The sequence below is a fragment of the Dreissena polymorpha genome, chromosome 4, assembly GCF_020536995.1.
Source record: "Dreissena polymorpha isolate Duluth1 chromosome 4, UMN_Dpol_1.0, whole genome shotgun sequence".
In the NCBI taxonomy this organism is placed as follows: domain Eukaryota; kingdom Metazoa; phylum Mollusca; class Bivalvia; order Myida; family Dreissenidae; genus Dreissena; species Dreissena polymorpha.
Window position 1 is genome coordinate 5,546,205 of NC_068358.1, and position 19,620 is coordinate 5,565,824.

At 34.9% G+C, this 19,620-nt stretch overlaps 1 protein-coding gene across 2 annotated transcripts in view; it reads right to left on the reverse strand.

The window, feature by feature from the left end:
* Positions 1-19,620, reverse strand: part of LOC127876388 (acetylcholine receptor subunit beta-like 1) — a 34,081-nt gene that overhangs the window by 5,818 nt on the left and 8,643 nt on the right. Inside the window, exons 2-3 of one of the 2 annotated variants that reach the window (XM_052421576.1) lie at positions 3,236-3,375; positions 1,427-1,471 (exon numbers count right to left, since the gene is read on the reverse strand). In XM_052421576.1, coding sequence (XP_052277536.1) covers positions 1,427-1,471; positions 3,236-3,375 — 185 coding nt within the window. Of the gene's footprint in view, positions 1-1,426; positions 1,472-3,054; positions 3,121-3,235; positions 3,376-19,620 lie in introns of those variants that run through there. The other variant, XM_052421575.1, reaches the window with a different exon arrangement.

The window sequence follows — 19,620 nt, forward strand, 5'->3', positions numbered from 1 at the left end:
ATGTACCAAGTAATTTTAAAATCTCACAATAATAATAATATCAATCATAATAATATCATTTATGGCAATTTTTGACCTTTGAACTCACAGTGTGACCTTGACGTTGCATATATCGACGTAATTCTTTCGCATGACACACCGTCCAACGAGGTTGAACAAATGTGCCGAATAATTTGAAAATCTCTCAATCAACGACATAGTTATGGCCCGGACAAGCTCATTAATGGCCATTTTTTACCTTTGAACTCAACGTGTGACCTTGACCTTGGATATATTGACGTAATTCTTTCGCCCGACTGATCATTAATAAGCAGTTTTTTTTCCTTCGGAAAACCTTTTTTTAACCGAGTGTATGTGATGCTGTGCGTTGCTTATAATCTACATATAAAAAACTATTTGGCTCTGGTCCCATTGTTTATTCATGTATAAAGTATGGTAATTGCAATAATCAAACAAATGTGGCTTTCGTCTACAACGTTCTTTTCGATAAAACAAAATTTATACCACGTGATACCATGTTCTCTTAACTTAATGGTTTACTCCGTTTTAATACCAACTCGTTCAAAACGACAAAAGTCCCCATAGGGAAATGGTAGAAACGAGAGTAAAATTACATCATATTTAACGCAATAAAATCAGGCACTTTCTAACATATTGTACAACACCAAACTAAAATATAAGACGCGTTCTGGAAACTGGGCTTAATGCATGTGCGTAGAGTGTCGTCCCAGATAAGACTGTGCATTCCGCATTGGCTAATCTGAAACGACACTTTCCGCTTTTTAAGGAATTTTAAGTTTAAAGACGGTCTGTTCTAAACGAAAATCCAGTTTGGGTGGAAAGTCCCATATAAGCCTTTGCGGACAGCACATGCTAATATGGAATGACACTAAACCCACATGCTAATATGGAATGACACTAAACCCACAATGCTAATATGGAATGACACTAAACCCACATGTTAATATGGAGTGACACTAAACCCACATGCTAATATGGAATGACACTAAACCCACATGCTAATATGGAATGACACTAAACCCACATGTTAATATGGAGTGACACTAAACCCACATGTTAATATGGAGTGACACTAAACCCACATGTTAATATGGAGTGACACTAAACCCACATGTTAATATGGAATGACACTACACCCACATGCTAATATGGAATGACACTACACCCACATGCTAATATGGAATGACACTAAACCCACATGTTAATATGGAGTGACACTAAACCCACATGCTAATAAGGAATGACACTACACCCACATGCTAATATGGAATGACACTACACCCACATGCTAATATGGAATGACACTAAACCCACATGTTAATATGGAGTGACACTAAACCCACATACATCAAAACCAGTATACTCAGAATGTTGCCCATCATGCGATCTATAAACATAAACATACCACTTGTAGCCAGACGTTAGTTTTCATAATCTGGTTCTTCTCGTCCTACAAAAGACAACGACCCTGATTTTATTACTAGAAAGGCATTAATCACAGCCAAGACAACATAATATTGATAACTGTCTATGGTAAACGTTGTGATGCAATTTACAGATTGCCTAGTATTTCCCAAGATTGCCAAGGGAAAACCCATGTGTTACAGATCGTAGAACGCTCAGGCGATACAGCAATATTCCTTGACGCTTAGTTTGCATTTTCGTTTTTACATCCCCTTTGAATTTGAATACCAACATTCAGGAAATAGAATTTGATTAAAAAAATGTATGTCAAAACTTTGATCATTAATTTTATTGTTTTGTTTCCAAACATTTTGTTTACTGGTAATCAACGAAGAATAAAGAAGATTTAAACGAGATTATTTATTGGTTTGGAATACCATCAATTAAATAAAATCGATTATCTATAGAACAAATAAATTGTATTTTAGTTTTTGCTTTTCCAACGTTTATTTAGATTTAAAAAAGTTAATACTGTAGACTGTGTGTACATATTGACGTCGTGACGTAAAACGTAACGTCATTTTACACGTATTGAGTTCGGCGTTGCAGTGAATCCTCTTTAGTAGAGCTAACTGTGTTTATTCGCGAGCCATACAAAATCAGGGTGCAGAATCAACAGGGTTCACAGGGATTTACGCACGGGCTGGACAGAATGAAAACACACAGTTAAGAACTTTATCTTTGCAAATATAACAAGTTATTGAAATACATTAGCAATACTCTTTAGTGCATAAAAACATGTGTTCTTGCAGTTTGTGCCGATTTTTTTAAGATTTAAGAATAAATAATTGAATACGTCTGAAATCGGTGCCAAAATTCCACGTTGCGTGCAGCATAACTGTGTAAATGATTGCGTAACACGTTACTTTTTTTACCAAGAACAGAGGCTTATAAAATAAAGAAATTCCGATGTATTTCACATTGCCATCAACAGCATACAAATCTGTATTGTATGCAGTAATTGAAATTCTAAAGAAAATTTGGTTTAAAAAGTTATTTGTAAAAAAAAATCATCACATACGGGTGTGAAATCCATGAAATTTAATTGTGAACCCCACAAAGTCACGTGATCCTATATATTTGTGCATGCTTGTCACGCAAACATAACTTATTTGTGTTTTATCAAATACGAAACCGTATGCTATAATTAACAACAATTAAACTGCACAAAAAATGCTAAATAAAAAATCTAGCAAAATGTCAACACTTTAATATTTTAAACATGTACACTAGATCTATTTAATAAATGGATGCATAGACATAGATCTGAAATAAAACAAAATTAAATAAAAAAATACGCTAATTCCACATTCTGCTTAATAAGCATTAATAAAAACGGTATATCTTTATATTTTAGGTTTTGAACAGTACGGTGTCACATATTTATACACTTTAAACGTTTGAAATCTACTTCTGAAAAAAACATTGTACGAATACTGATAATACGAATTAAATAGAACTAACATAATACTTTGTTCATTTAACAATACTTACCACACTTATGATTTGACTCAGTTGAACACTAAATTTAATCGTAATGGTGTCATTTATCTGTCTCACCGGTCTTACCAACGGGCTGTATTTGGACTTCTCGAACAAATCTTCTACCAAACATTCATACCATTGCTGCTGGTCAATGGGTTCTGTGAATATACAACAAAATACCCTGCTTGCATGACGTTTTAATATACATTCCTTTTAACTATGACGTCACCGTACGATCACAATGACGTCATCATATTAAACATACCACATTTATTATCTGGCTCAGGGCCAGATTAAATTGAACGACGATGGTGTCTGAGATGTTGACCACTGGTCGAATGAGCGGATTATAGTCCTTGAAAAGGTGCTGATACAATCTTTCGTCATCCCCTGTGTCCGCCCAGCCTACAACAGACACGTAAGGAGCGTGAATGGAATTTATAAAGAGCGTTGGGAACACCTCATCAAATAAGCTTCGATCAGGAAAAACTTTGTCTAGTGCATGTGCGCAAAGTGTCGGACAAGATTTGGCCGTGAAGTTTTTGCACAGGCTAATCCGGGACGACACTTTCCGCTTAAGCATTAGGCTCAGTATCACCGGAACGATGCTAAAATAATTTCATAGTTTTGATTTAAGTGAATTACACGCTTTAAATCAATAAGTTAACTAAGGAATAAAAAACTAGAAAATCAAGACACTTAAATAAACATGTAACGCGTTTAGGAAATCGTACAGTATGTATAAATGCATACCGTTATCACGTAAATGCGTGTATGAAAAATAAACTGTCTGTTGGGTACTTAGATAAGTACTGAGATCTTTATTAATTGAGCCTTATACAAGCACAGTACCAGAACGTTCAATGCATATATATAAATTACACGTAAACGTGGAGAAAATATAATTTTAGCCATCTAAAAAGGCAAATTGTGGATAGTTGTAAAAATATGTTTCTCTAAGTAACCACGATGCATTTGATAACCGCGCAATGCTTTATGAAGCGTGACTTAAAAATTTAGTGAATAGGCACAGTACACTAAATGTATAAAGATTGATAATTTCAAAGGGGTATCGATCCAAATAAATTAGTAAGTCCAATTTAGTTTATGGTATTTTTTTTCGTGTGTTTTGTTTTTTTTTAAACTTCCTCTTGCAAAATAAATCCCAATAAATGTCCCGTTCGTTGACAGCGTTTCAACTGTTCAATATTTTCCCATATGCTTTACCTCAAGCAGAGTATCGAGATTTCAATATCAATGAGGCGTGCTCTGTGAAAAAGAGGTTTAATGCATGTGCGTAAAGTGCCGTCCCAGATTAGCCTGTCGAGTCCGCACAGGCTAATCAGGGACCACACTTTCCGCAAACAGTTTTTTTTTTGCTAAGAAGATACTTCTTTAAATGAAAACTATCATTAAAGCGGAAAGTGTCGTCTCTGATTAGCCTGCGGATTGCACAGGCTAATCTGGGACGGTACTTTAAGCACATGCATTTAACCCTTTTTCACAGAGCACTGCCCAAATTATCAACGCAGTGAACACTATGTCAGTGTGCCTGCACATACTTTTTGTCGTTTTTTTCATTATAGCATCTTTTTACAAAAATCTACCTTTTAAGTGTAGGTCAAAACTGGTTTTGTTGGTTTTGTTCGTGTACGCCGCTTTTTTAATCATATTTCTTTAATGGTGACATACAAACATACAGATAAATAAGCCTACCTCTATTATCTAAAATTTTGGGAAGTTTGCCTTGAAGCATACGGTGCTTACCATTGACCTTACGGCGTCTATTCCATTAAGTTAGAAGTAACTTCACATGTACGTAGTTATTATACGGAGACCATTGGCGCCGATGTTTGTGTGGTCGTGAAACACATTTTAAATTCAGGGGTAATCAAAGCAAACAAATTATGTTCAAACAAATAAATACATACTTCTAAAAGAATAGCACAACATTTACCACAAAAAAAGATGATAACCGCATTAAAGCTGCCCGAGTTAAAGTTGGTATATTTTCCCATTTGTGGTATGTGTCGCCAAAAAGTGATTATGACTCAAAATGTGTTTGTATTTATTGTCAGATGTGCAAAAAAATGTCAAAATTGGTCAAGAAATGCCCAAATTTAGTACAAATATAGGGCTTTTCAATTTCCGTGCATGCACAGAAATAATCTAAATTTAAACACGTGCGGGTCACATGCAAAACCACATGACCATTGCAATATTGTTTACAACGCCATTTGCATGAATGATGAATAATCATGTCATTACCCGTTTACAATGGGACAAGCAAACGTAATGTTTTTGCAGCGTGATTTTTTTGTCAATATCTATGCATATTACTCGACAAAATTCAATAAACTTTCATCAAGCTTGATAAAATCTCCTTTTGTTTTCAATCCACAAATCGGCCTAATTGAATTCGCTCTGATCTGAGAAATCGTTTTTATGCAATCAGCTTGCATTCTGTCTTTTTACGAACATGATATTCAATACAAAATGATCCTCGTTTATCCATTAAGACAAAAACATCTTTTATAATCACTTTGCTCGGGCTATGCGTAGACATAATTTGTTTGTAAATTGCTTGTGTTATTTAGTAGTTATGCTTTGTTTTGAAATGCGCGGAAATAGAAATCACGTGAAATTGGCGCTCACGTGACCCAAAGCGTGCATACGTCACAGCTTAATATAAGTCTTTAGGATTCCGTTATGTACATAATTAAGTTTCGTATTTTTGATGCTTTTGGCATTTTTTTGGCACAATTTTTGCGAAAATCAGTATGGGAGAGTTACGCCTTAGAATGTATCTGACGAATACGGATCAATTCTGGTCAGTTGAGATAACCGAATTGTTGTGAGAAATATCAACTCGGGCGGCTTTAATGAATCGTCAATCCCTTTCAGCTGGATGTAAACTCTCCATTATTTATTTATTAACATGTAATTAATCTGTCTGATAACAAAAGCAACGGCTGTACACAATTGAATTTATGGTCGATTGTTACTAGCTGATATCAATGCAATAAGTATTAATATTCCATGTAAGTGTTCATTGTAAGCTGTTTAATTGTTAATTGAGATTCGCGTCTACCATAAGTGTCATCACTTTAACGTTCCTGATTGACTTACATAAAATATAGTGTGTTTTTTAATATGTAAATTTAATAAATCTTATACGGGTGGATACTAACGGCAAGGTCAGTATGCTGAAACACTGGTATCTTTGTATTGTGCTTTAACATTTAATCGCTACAAAAATCTAATGTTCAAGAAAGAAAATGATAACAAAATATTAATATATAACTAAGCCGTGCTCTGTAAAAAGGGGGTTTAATGCATGTACGTAACGGTGTCGTCCCTGATTAGCCTGTGCGACACTTTCCGCATAAACTGCATTATTGATAAGAAGAGACTTTCTTTAAACAGAAAATGTCATAGAAGCGGAAAGTGTCGTCCCTGATTAGCCTGTTCTGACTGCACAAGCTTATCTGGGACGACACCTTACGCGAATTCATTGAATCCCTTTTTCACAGAACACGGCCCATATAATTGTCGCATAGCAGGCATTATCGACGCCAAGGCGATGCTTTCCTCTAACAAGACAACGCAAATGTGTTATTTCTTTGTCATCATAAGTCCTTTGTATAATTATTAGCTAAAATGGCATTTTTTCTTTTCCACAACAAATTGAAACTTTAATATTGGTGAACACTATCAAGTATGAAACTTATTTTGCTCTACTGCCCCTTTCGGTGTACATGTCATCATTACTGTAAGATGATTAGTACAAATGAGTCACAGGGACGACACTTTCCCATTTGATCTTGTGGTTTATCGTTTAAAAGAGGTCTCTTCTTACCAAAAATCAAGTTTCTAAAGGCGGAAATAGTTGTCCCTGTTTAGCCTGTACGGACTTCAAAGGTTAATCTGGGACGACACTACAAACACGCATTAAACCCCGTGTTTCCATAACGAGCTAAAATGTCTTGCCATGCTACATGTATTGTATTATTCAATACAGGAAATGATTAAAATTGTGAGCTGACTAAATATCATAGTTCAATAACCGAATAGCTCTTTCTGTTGCCTAACTATTTATGATTCAAAGTATATATCTTAATATTATTTAAAGCTTATTGTTATGTAAGCGTTATCACACATGTTTCGTGTACATTGAATCTCATTGGATATTTACCGGTACGTGATTTGTGAGTTGTTATTTTTGATAACTGTTTGCTCATGGGCATTTCTGCGACGATGTATTTGAAAATAAACTGTATATTGGTTTAAATAAGTTTCCGAATAAGTTGTTTTGTGATTGTTACAACTCAATCTAATTATTGTGCAGTTTACACTAGCCATGCCATTTGTAAAAAAAAACAGTTGATTTACCAGCCAGTGTTCCACCAGAATATATCTAATAACATGTGGAATGCATTAGAACGTGCCGATCAAATGAGTTTAAAATTAGAGAACATTTTGCTGTCACAATTCACGCGAAAAAAAAGTATTTGAGAAAGCATATTTTATCAAATGGCTTTATGAGGTGTGTTTTTTAATTACAGTCAATATAACTGGATATATTTTATCATTCTTAAGACAATTTTTATTAACTCAATAATTTCAATCCATACACAATATGACTGTAATCAATAAATAAATAGGGAAGTTGTAAGGATTAAATACAGTAATATTTAAACTCCAAAAGCAATATTAGGAGATACTCCTTGTTGTAATCGGATCGTCTTTTATTTTAATAAAGTTACTTATTGCTTACACAAACCAGGGAGCCGTTTCATATTTGGTTGCAGCGCAGTTGCAACCAAATATGAAACGTCTTCCAGAACAACATGAACAACGGTGCGCATGGTCACAGTCTAATGACTGCGCAAATAAAACGTTACTTCCTTACTAAGTTTAGAAAAAAAAGGTATTTATAAAATTCAGCATTTTTTTTATTGTCATATTATGCTAAAACGAAAATTTGTCTAGAGGGCTATATAGCTATTTCTTTGTTCTAATTAAGACTTTTAATACATTATAATAGCTGAATAATGTCGCAAACGACATTGAGTTGAACATATTATTCCCATCTATTTATTGTGTAAGTTATTACTGTCAAATGCGAAATGGGTCTTGTGTCAAGAGCTCCTCTGTCCGTTATAAAGTCACGCAAGGTCTCATTCGTAGCTTTTGAACAGATCATAGCGCAAAAGCATTGATCATGTACACACGATTGCTACATATATGTTCATATTTTTCAAGCATGCTTAGCGCAATAAATCGTTCGATTGATTTTGAATAAGTATTAACATGCAAAACAAATGTAAGGTAGTGATATTTACCTATTCCACGACATGCACGTGCCTGGGGTGGGATCCGTGTTGATTCGTCGTTTATTTCATTTCATAAATATGATCTCTTGCACTGATAAATCATTGCAAGATGGTATCAACAGGATAAAAAAGCGTTGATGATAATAAAATTTATGAGCAGACATTAATATAAAAACATGTTTATCGTACATGTACGCAAATATAAAACAATGTGCTCTTCGTCATCATTGAATTACTTCTTTATACAATATGGAAATAACTCTTAGAATAACTCTTTATTGAGGCATACTTATCAATTTACATACAAGAATATACAAAGACGTTACAATGAAAGAAGTTTGAATTGCATTTATTTGTTCTGACAGAAATGTCACGTTCTGTTTGCATTATTCTGTTTTAAAAGCTTGTTATAAATATGCAAAGGTCTTTTTAAAATTAGAACATTTAAGTATCATACATTAGTTGAATATAACATCTTTAGATAAGTGTATACCACTAATGTCGTGTATACCTGTGGCGGACATTGGGTCACATCGCGGGTCAATACTAGTCACAAATGAGACCGCTATTACGTACAACGTCCATAGAAATACCAGCACACAATTCATCGTGCATTTCGGGTTTCGTTTCGCTCGATTACTGTTTATGTTTTCAATGATTTTCTATTATGTTGACTATTCTTGTTCAAACATATATATAACACTTAATCCATTATCAGTCACTGTTTGCAATGTTGCCAATAGTTAGATTTGTTTCGCCATTTTGAAACGGTCCTACCACAAGTGTAAACCTACTCATAGAAAACATAATAAATTATGTTTTAACTAAATTTTTCTGAACATATCACTTGCGACTTCATGGTCCGATATCTAGATTGAAAATCCATTTATTTCCATAGGAATAACTCCATTCAGTGAATCTTTACTACCCATGTTTAACATAAATACATCCATTCTCTAAATCTTTTATAACCAAATTGTTTACAGTATTGGCTGGGAAGTCAGATTGTGTTCCCCGCTTCGACGTTTGTCAATATTATCGACACACGGGCGGGCCCACGTTTAAGTGAGAGTTGTTCTCTAAGACGGATGAGGAGTCAATATCGATACATTTCTTAACACTCTTAACTCAAGTAATGACACGAAGAGCAAACTTCAGGGACGCTCCTCGAATGATTAATTAAGATCTAGGAATACAACGGAGTCGCGTTCTGAAAAAACTGGGCATAATGCATGTGCACATGCTAATCTGGGACGACACTTTACTCACATACATTATGCCCAGTTTTCTCATAACACGACTCAATAAAGTTCTTTAAATAAATGTTAGAAAATCTGTTTTTGAGCCTCGCTCTAGGAAAACGGGGTTTAATTCGTATTCTTTACACATATACTGGATTTTCGTTTCGAAGATACTACCTTTAAACCACAAATTCCATTAAAGTGGACTGCACACGCGTTTCTGACACGATACTTGCATTTAGCTCCCTTTTCCCAAAGAACTGCTCATATACAGAAATTTGGTCGCCTTCCGCTTTATACGTTGACAGTCTTATTCAGATGCATTTATAAACCCTTCTTTCATTAAAAGTCAAAATGAAATGGGGGACTGTTGGTCTTTTTTTTTTTCAAAAGGAATGTATACTGGGCCATGCTCTTTGAAAAGGGGGATTTATACATGTGCGTAAAGTGTCGTCCCAGATAAACATGTGCAGTCCGCACAGTCCAATCAGGGACAACACTTTCTGCCTTAACTGGATTTTTGCTTAGAAGATACTTTTTTAAAATGAAATCGCCATAGTTACTGCATCTATTGTTTTCATTTCTTGGTCGCCATTCGTCCACAACTTTATGTTTGGCGTCTTTGTTTTGTAGAGCATCGTTTTGTTTTGTTATAGTAGATCAGACACAATAATATATAAAAGGTATGGCTTTAACTTAAATTCCCTTTTTCAAAACACTAACTTATTGTATAGAGATATGCTGCATGTAATATAAACAAAGTAATTGGTTTCAATTGATTGTTCTCAAAGTGCGTAAGCGATAAACATGTACATGTACTTACTACATTATCTATGGTCTAAGAAAGATAAAGTTGCTTTTTTTCCAATTACTTCCAAACGTGTTTTATTATCAAAACAAAATGTTACTGTATCTTTAATTTACAATATGTATGTACAGATATCTAACATGACGTAACATGCCTAACCAATAACCAGTTATATATATTTCTTTGTATTGTTTTATAAGTGGAATGATGGGCATTTTGCCTTTTTTCCTGAATAAAGCAAAGCATAAAAAAGCAAGCATATAAACACGTGTTTCGTTGATTTAACGCCAAAATACGCAAATATCGAGTATACATAAAGTATAGAAAAGTACAAATGCTATGGCATATTAGAGTTTTCAACATAATTATTGTGGCATAAATGCAAAATGTGTACTTTTTTGTTTAATATCGTCTATTTCATTAAACAATATATTTGCAAACAAACATATACTCACGAACAGACTCTAAACTGTTCATGTGTGTTTATGTATTTTGTATTGAATGTTTCGAAGAAATTCTTTTTTAAGCTGACCATTAAAAGAACAATTATAGGCACAACATGTATGCTTTTACAAAATGTGTCTTGTTCTGACAAAACTGGGCATAATGCATGTGCGCAAATAGCCGTCCCAGATTAGCCTGTGCAGTCCGCACAGGCTAATCAGGGACGACACTTTCCGCTTAAACTTGATTTTCGGTAAGAAGGGACAACCTTCAAACTAAAAATACCATAAAAGCGGAAAGTGTCGTCCCTGATTAGCCTGTGCGGACTGCACAGGCTAATCTGGGACGACACTGTACGCACAAGCATTCAGCCCAGTTTTCTCAGAACAAGACACAAATGCCCATCGTCTGTCGCAAATCTCTTAAGCCATGTCAATTTTATATGTTTCTCAGAAAATGCATCCATCATTGTAACCCCCTCACTTCATAATAATCTTTTACAGTTGCTGCCCATAGAAGTTTGCTTTGACCTAATTTTGCTTCAAACATACTTATAGAAGTCGTAATATACTTAACAAACGTGTAAAACAATATAATTGGTAAGAAGTAGCAGTTAATTAAACAATAATTTGTTACTTTTCTACGACTCCATGGATTCAATTTATTAAATAAAAATGTTTCATACCATGTTTTCTTTATTAGTAATTATTCCAAGAACTTATATCGTTGTTGATCCAAATGTCACTTTGTATTCAGTTTGCATCTACATATTCATATACATGATAGAACTAACCCAACTTAAACATAATGTTTCGTAGAATATTGTCAGTTCAGAGAATGCTGTAATTAAAAGAAGCATGTATAATTTATAATAAAGTGATGATTTATATACGAAACTTCATAACAATATTACGTCAACAAATTGTAAAATTTGGTATTCTACAGTTTGTATTATTTACTTCTTTAAGTCCATTCACACTGTCATGAATGTTAAATTTAATATGTTTAAACGCGAATATAACATCACACAAACTCATTGAAATACCAGGCACCCCACCCCATTTCCGAGTAAAGGTTATGTTTGTTAGTGAGCCCATTGTTAGGTTTGGTGACATCATCGACCAGTTTATACCCACCCGTCGTCATAATTGTGCGTCCCGGTATACAAGAACTTACGCCGCGTGGTTCTTTCATTTTATTAGAACTGAATGCTTGCCCCCTTGTTATGGGTATACGTTGTATTGCGATTATGGCATCGTGAGCATAGGTGTTCAGGCTACCGGGTGTTCAGGCTACCGGGTGTTCAGGCTACCGGGTGTTCAGGCTACCGGGTGTTCAGGCTACCGGTGACATGCATCTGAGTGGCATCTTCTACATTCTGGTATCTCTTGAAATCATGAAACATCGTGAATAATAGCTTGTCTTTCACCAGCCATTTTGCTCCGAATTCGTCTGAAAGACATCATTCGGTTCGGGAGGTTATAACATTCAAAACTCATTAAACACGGAAGAACGGATATCATCTCTTCCGATTAGAGTTATACGTTTTGATAGGTCCTTTTCATTTTAATTTAATACAATTAACTACAAAGAGTACATACGTTTCAATTGAAATTTCCAATGTGTCACAAGAGTTCATGATTGTAAAAAAAATCAAATATATTTTCGGTGTACAGTATCTTACACTTCTCTGCGAGGTTTCTTTGTATTTGCTCATTGTTATTCGCTGAATATCGCAGTGACAGGCTTGATAGCAGTATCCGTCAACCTAGCAAACCAAGCACGGGCGAGCAGAAATCAATACAAACGAAATGTCAAGAAATATGTTTGCTTCGCGTACCAAAAGAATAGAGCTTTCCATCACTATTAGCATCACGCAACTGCATGGCCACTCAAGCATAGCACCGAGATGGTTTCAAATAAGCAGTTTACATCTTATAACCATACAATAAACTTGCCTATTGGATAACTTCGATTGATCAATCATATTTGTATTGGTACACAAACGTACATTGATGTATAACAGCTCCAAAACATGAACGGCAAATCATTTTATGAACAATCGAAAGGCATGTCTTTATATTTCGGTTTATTGGTTCATTGTTCTTTATTTTTGTTCGTGATGTGTGTATTCGCGATTTTCTAGTAATTCTAGTGGTTTGATTTATGTGAACTGCAAAGAGAAAGTATCAATCATTGTCACGCTTGCCAATGCACTCAATCAAAATAGTTATACTGTTTACCTTATAACGCTTTCTTCCTAATACATCAGATCTTTTGTAAAAATGCGCAATTTCTTTTATTTATTTCGCCTCCATTTAAAACTGGGCGGATATGCGCGCTGGTCTGGATCAACTTAGGCCGCATGAGACATAATACCCATATTCGCTTGACGAGGTCCATATCAGTGTTGACAATCACAGTGCAATTGGATTATAGAACTTTTACTGTTATGGATTTATTACACATGATTATCAAAATAATTATTTAAAAAAAATGACGTGGCATTAGTGTAAATAACAATACAATAACCTTGTGGATCCAGCTCAGCTTATTTGCAACTCTTGTAAATAACCAACAAAACGATCAAATAGTTCAGAAAAACAACTTTTGGAAGTTTGAAGAAAGGGGTGATATATAAAAATGTTGTTATAGAAGGATAACTGAGTTAAGTCCCTTAGTTAAATATGTGTTTTATTATTTTGACAGGAACTATGGCAAGGTTCGGCGTTCAATCCCTTTGTCACAATGAGAAAAACGCTTTATCTGTTTAACAAGATCCAAAATATTGAAGATTTGTGAAGAACACCGTTTGCATGCATTTGATACGATATGGTTATTATTAAAATGCGAGTGTTTATTATTACCTTGTCAAGAGCTGTACTGATCTGTTCTGAGTGAATCGTAACGCACCATAGCGCATCCGTACAACTTCTCTTTTCTAAGATATACGAAATATCAGGACTTAGTCTAAGAGGATTATCTGACCGTGAATTCGACAATGAACATTTAAAACTGTTTAGATTGTGAATGATTATTAAAATGTTATGTACTATGAGAATGGCAACACATTGTTTTACATATTTGAATAGTTGGTAGGGGTATTTTTCGCTGTTCATATGAGAAAAAATACTTTTTGATGACTTTTTTTTATAAAACTAAAATGTTCTGATAATTTCTTAATGCCCATATTAATATTCTTGCAGGCTTGATCCAAATAACATTCAAACCTATCATGTTCGTATTAAAACTTATAATTTTCGATTTAATTCATAATTAATATCTCATCTAAGTTTGCACACAACACTTTGTTTATTTAAAAGCCAGCCAACACATATAATAAAGAATCCCCTTCTATTTATTGTAATAGTTTCACCTCCATCTTACATGGTACCATTTCGCAGAAAACACGTGTGGCGTCATTCGAATCGGGTTTGTTGCTTATGGAAGATGAAGAAAGTGAAAGTGCATGCGTAGTTATGTTATATTTCGTTTTATATGAATTATAAATTGTTATTGAACAATGAATATCGTCATTCTTACTGATTGAAGTTATGTTTGATGGAAAGTTTTGAGAAACAAAGCATTATGTACATGGTTGGGATGTGTTATTGTTCTATATGAAACAAGAACCAAGTTTTCCGCTTTTATAACAGTCCTCCTTGTAACAGGCATGCGTGCAATGGTTAAGGCTCATTTCGTGACAGGAAAAACACGAATATAAAACGAATTAAATCGTGAGATGGTTAGAAAATGTATTATTAATTCATTGCATTGCTTTCATATTGAATAGTCCTAAGAAATAACAAAAAGAAAGAAACTGTTGACATAATTGCGTTTTCCGGCAATATCATATAGCTTTAAATGTTACCGGAATGAATCAATTTGTACGGGGAAGACATAATGAGCATAAGAAACGAATACAATCACCATATTGTTTAGTTAATATATTGTTTATTCAATACATAACTTCCATATTTTATAACCTTGAAGAACTAGCCAAAAAGTATGACAGTGCTGACCTAATTTTTACTTTTGGATGGATGGATGGATGGATGGATGGATGGATGGATGGATGGATGGATGGATGGATGGATGGATGGATGGATGGATGGATGGATGGATGGATGGATGGATGGACGGACGGACGGATGGACGGACGGACGGACGGATGGATGGATGGATGGATGGATGGATGGATGGATGGATGGATGGATGGATGGATGGATGGATGGATGGATGGATGGATGGATGGATGGATGGATGGATGGATGGATGGATGGATGGATGGATGGATGGATGGATGGATGGATGGATGGATGGATGGACGGAAGGACGGACGGACGGACGGATGGATGTCTCTACTGTAACAAAAAGATATGTGCACCTGCATACCTAAATGGGTGCTATTACTGTTGAATAAGTTTTAGTTAAATGGAGCTAGTGTTTCAGTTGTATATTTTATTTTACCCAGTTTACTATTTAAAAGTTTAATTAAAAAAAAGTAACAATTAATTTCATTTTCTCGTATATACTAGTAAAACAAAAAGACATTTTGAAAAAAATGACTTAAGTTTTTTTATAGAATGGATAATTTATTCCGATTTTTTTCTATATGAGATAATGCATCTCATATAGAAAATAATCGGAATAATTTAATTATAATAATATATAAGCTAACCTTACAACACGATATGTTTTAAGTTTAGCGTTTGATTGTTCTGAACATTATGTTAAAATTTACATATTAAAAGTCAAGAGCGTAAGATAGTTAAATGACCGACCGAAACATAAGTATTCCTTCTTTCATAACTGTCCTTCCTATAAAATCGATATTTTGATAACTGTTTACTTCATAAACCATATTTTTTGAATTTGGGAAACATACCATATGTCGTTTAATTAAACACCTGATGAAATGGTTTCAAAGACTTTTTCTGCTCCCCGAAAATTTTGCCAGTTCGAAGTTCCTTACTTATTTCCTCCCTTTCTACCGTCGCACTTTGTTACAGTTTCTCATAGCGCCTTCAATATATTCATCTAGATTATTGTAATCTCATCTTGTATGGAACAGCTCAATGCGAAATAAACAAAATGCAACGTATCGAAAACATGTGTGCCAAATTGGTACTCGGCCGACAGAAATATGACAGTTCAAAAGATGCCTTGTATGAACTACACTGGCTACCAGTAAAGGCTAGGATAACATTCAAATTACTGAACTTCATGTATAATTGTTCTGTTGGTAACGCTCCAAAATACCTTACAGAACTTTTAAAAGAAAAAGTACCAGCACGTAACCTACGATCTACCGTCTCGTATGACGGATGTTATGATGTGAAACGCACAAAGAGAAAAACTTTCATGGACAGGAGTTTCGGAGTTGTTGGTCCGAAACTGTGGAATGACCTTCCATCAAGCATCCGGACTTCCGCATCAATAAACATTTTCAAAAGGAATTTGAAAACATTTCTCTTCAGAGACTTTTACAACCTATTTTAATTGGAATACCTGTGATTAAAAAAAAATAATCGAGACTCAGTTGTACGGGCTTATTCTTCACTAGGACTCATAGGACCAAGCAATTTAAGAATTGTGCGGGCTTATTTGCTCGAAAAGGATATTTATTGTACAAGTGACTGGTAACCAAGAATCATTAGGGCTTCTTTGCTCAATGATTGAATTACATCAACCAGCTGCCTTTTAGTCATGCTTAGGCCTTCTAGTTGTGTTTTATAGTCACACTGTAATTTTAACCTTCAAGTTGTGTCTTGTAGTCACACTTGGTCAGCCTTTTGTGACTTGTAGTCACGATAGTTCAAATTAGGTTAAAACACAAAAGAAGTGTCCTTAAGTATGACAGATGACCGGTAGCTGTGGGATCCGACAGCCAGAGTGCAGAAATATCCTTTTACGTATCCTTTTAGTTAATGAAAAACAGTTTCTTTATGTTGCCAAATATTTGCTCATATTATCATTATAATTATTGTCTTAACTCTAGTTATATCAATTTATTACATAATATTTTACTTTTACTGTGTTTTAATAGTGTAGCCGGTATTGTTTTATTGCTTAAGTTCCTAATAGCATTCTTATTTATATCACACATTTTAAGATCATTAATCCTTTAACTAATGCTGCATAATAGTATCAATACCTCTTATCTTTTATCAATTTATGTACATATATATGTTTTGTACAACGCCATTGAATATAATTATATAAATAGGCGTTTCATCAAATTAGCAAGTTTCCAGTTTTCAAGTTTGATGGGCATACCTAAATATGTCATATTGTTCCACTACAGTGAGTTTTCAATGAATTGAGTAATTATTAGTTTCCACACAACTAGCACATAGATTGACAAAGCGCATCATCAGTAGGCATCCATCAGTTTTACTGACATTCTTGTTTATTAAGAAGTGTAAATATATTGCAGTAGAAAAAATTATTTGAAGAAGAAAAACAAATTATACGATGCAAATAGTTGCGAACAAAAAACAGTGACTCAGATCTTTGCTGAACATATCCAACCTTGTCTTCTTTTTCACGTTGCCAACGTCTTCGTCATGCCTTACGTTTTACGCATATACGCCCGCGTACTTCAAATACTATGTAACTACTACACGAAATATGGACACGACACGCAATGTAATAACTACATCTTACGATCATCCAGTCATGAACTTCCGAGACCCATCAAATCCTCAAACTCTGCTTGTCAACAATTACATATTATGACATTGAATACTTTCTTTGAAGAATAACACGTTCAACATGCCATCAATTGAGCCTTGTTCTGCGAAAACTGGGCTTAATGCATGTGCGCAAAGTGTCGATTAGCCTGAGCAGTCCGCTCGGGCTAATCAGGGACGACACTTTCCGCCTGAACTTGATTTTCGGTAAGGAGGGACTTCTTTGAAACTAAAAATACCATAAAAGCGGAAAGTGTCGTCTCTTTTAAGCCTGTGCGGACCGCACAGACTAATCTAAGACGACACTTAACGCACATGCATTAAGCCCAGTTTTCTCAGAACGCGGCTCAATTGAATTCAGAACTCCCTGATTGATGTACATGTACGTGTAAAGAAAGAGATTTGAGAATGTAATCAGAAACTTAATGTTAAGGCGTTTCTCGCTAAGGCCCGTGCACGACGTTTAATCGACATGTTAGTGAATCGCTTATAATTTCATGACTTCCTGCATCACTACCATGTCACAATTGAGTCGATGCATTTTCTCTAAAACTTCCGATAGTATAGTACTGCGTCAATCCACCTTGGATACCTGCATCCCGCAATAGCCCCGATCGGACCAGAGCTAGTACGGTATGGGTTATCCCAAGTTATCACATTTTGTGTGGCGAAAGCTCTAGGTACAAGATCTCTTCTGGGCACGAATTTCGACCGTCAGTCGTCTGTAAAATCCCTTGTGATTGGGAACATAATCACATCATCACATAGTAAATACAAGCATGACACTTGTTCTGCATTTCAGCAATCATGATTAAAGACGAACTTCTATACAATGTTCATTTACAAGGGCAAACACACCTCGGGAATATCGGTGTCTTAGTAAATAACTAACGACTTACAAGTAAGGCCCTGAAAGATCATGTGGACCACTGGCGTCTGTCTTGATAACATTTATATTTCAATGCCACGTGGACGGAGAGAATCGGTGCACTACAGCAATTGTGTTTCTATAATGCTTTCAATAAGTTCGAACTGTCCATGCGCCCCTCGCGTAATAACCAAATTCATTTTAGCCGCGCTTGGGGAAAATGCATGTGCGTTAAATGTTGCTGCATCCGCAAAGGATTATTTCCGCGTAAATTCGATTTTCGCTATGAATAGACTACTTTTAAGCGAGAGAAACCATACCAGTGGAAAGTTTCGTTCCAGATTAGCGCACATGAATTATGGTCAGTTTTGCCAGAGCGAGGTTCATTTTGTCGTAGTGGAGACCAATCGCGTCAACCGAGACCCTAGCAGGTCTTAACTGCGTTCTAGCGAGTCATAGTGACTTCCGACTGGGCATGGTGTGTAAGTAAGGACATGGTCTAGTGTTATGATGCTTTTGCGCGCATAGACAAAACCTTTTCATTTCCACCATCTCCATTAATACAATACCAGGTCGCGACATTTCATGCTGAACAACTATTTCAAGCGTCTTAATATTGCTCATTTTGTATTTCCTAGGGGAAGTTCGTGACTAGACTGCGTTAGCCATCTAAAGTTGCCATCTTTGAGGGCAACAAATATTGAGATCGATTCCCGGAACACTAATCAATTTTTTTTCCGTGTGAAGAATTATTAAATAAACATACAGAGATACTCTAGCCGTCAATTAGAGTAATTTTATTTCGATAGTGGTCGTGCTATTAAAGGTGTAATAACAAACAAGTTAGCAATTGATTTCTATTTAGCTGAATAAAATGTTAGATCTTTATTTGTGATTCTGTATAGAAAATATTAATATGTTTCTTAGTGAGTTATAAAAGTAATATATTGTAACTGCCATTAACGGTTTTATTTTTTTAAATTAATACTTGACAATGGCTTACAGTGAATTTCAGAAACTTGGGGTATTTGCTTCCTGACTTTTTAAATACTTTTTTATAAATACGCCTTTCACAAACAAGTCCTTGCGAAATAATAGATAATTGAAATAAATACTTCCTAGCGAAATAATGGATAATTGAAATAAATAATACCTTGCGATACAATGGATAATTGAAATAAATACTACCTTGCGATATAATGGATAATTGAAATAAATACTACCTTGCGATATAATGGATAATTGAAATAAATACTAC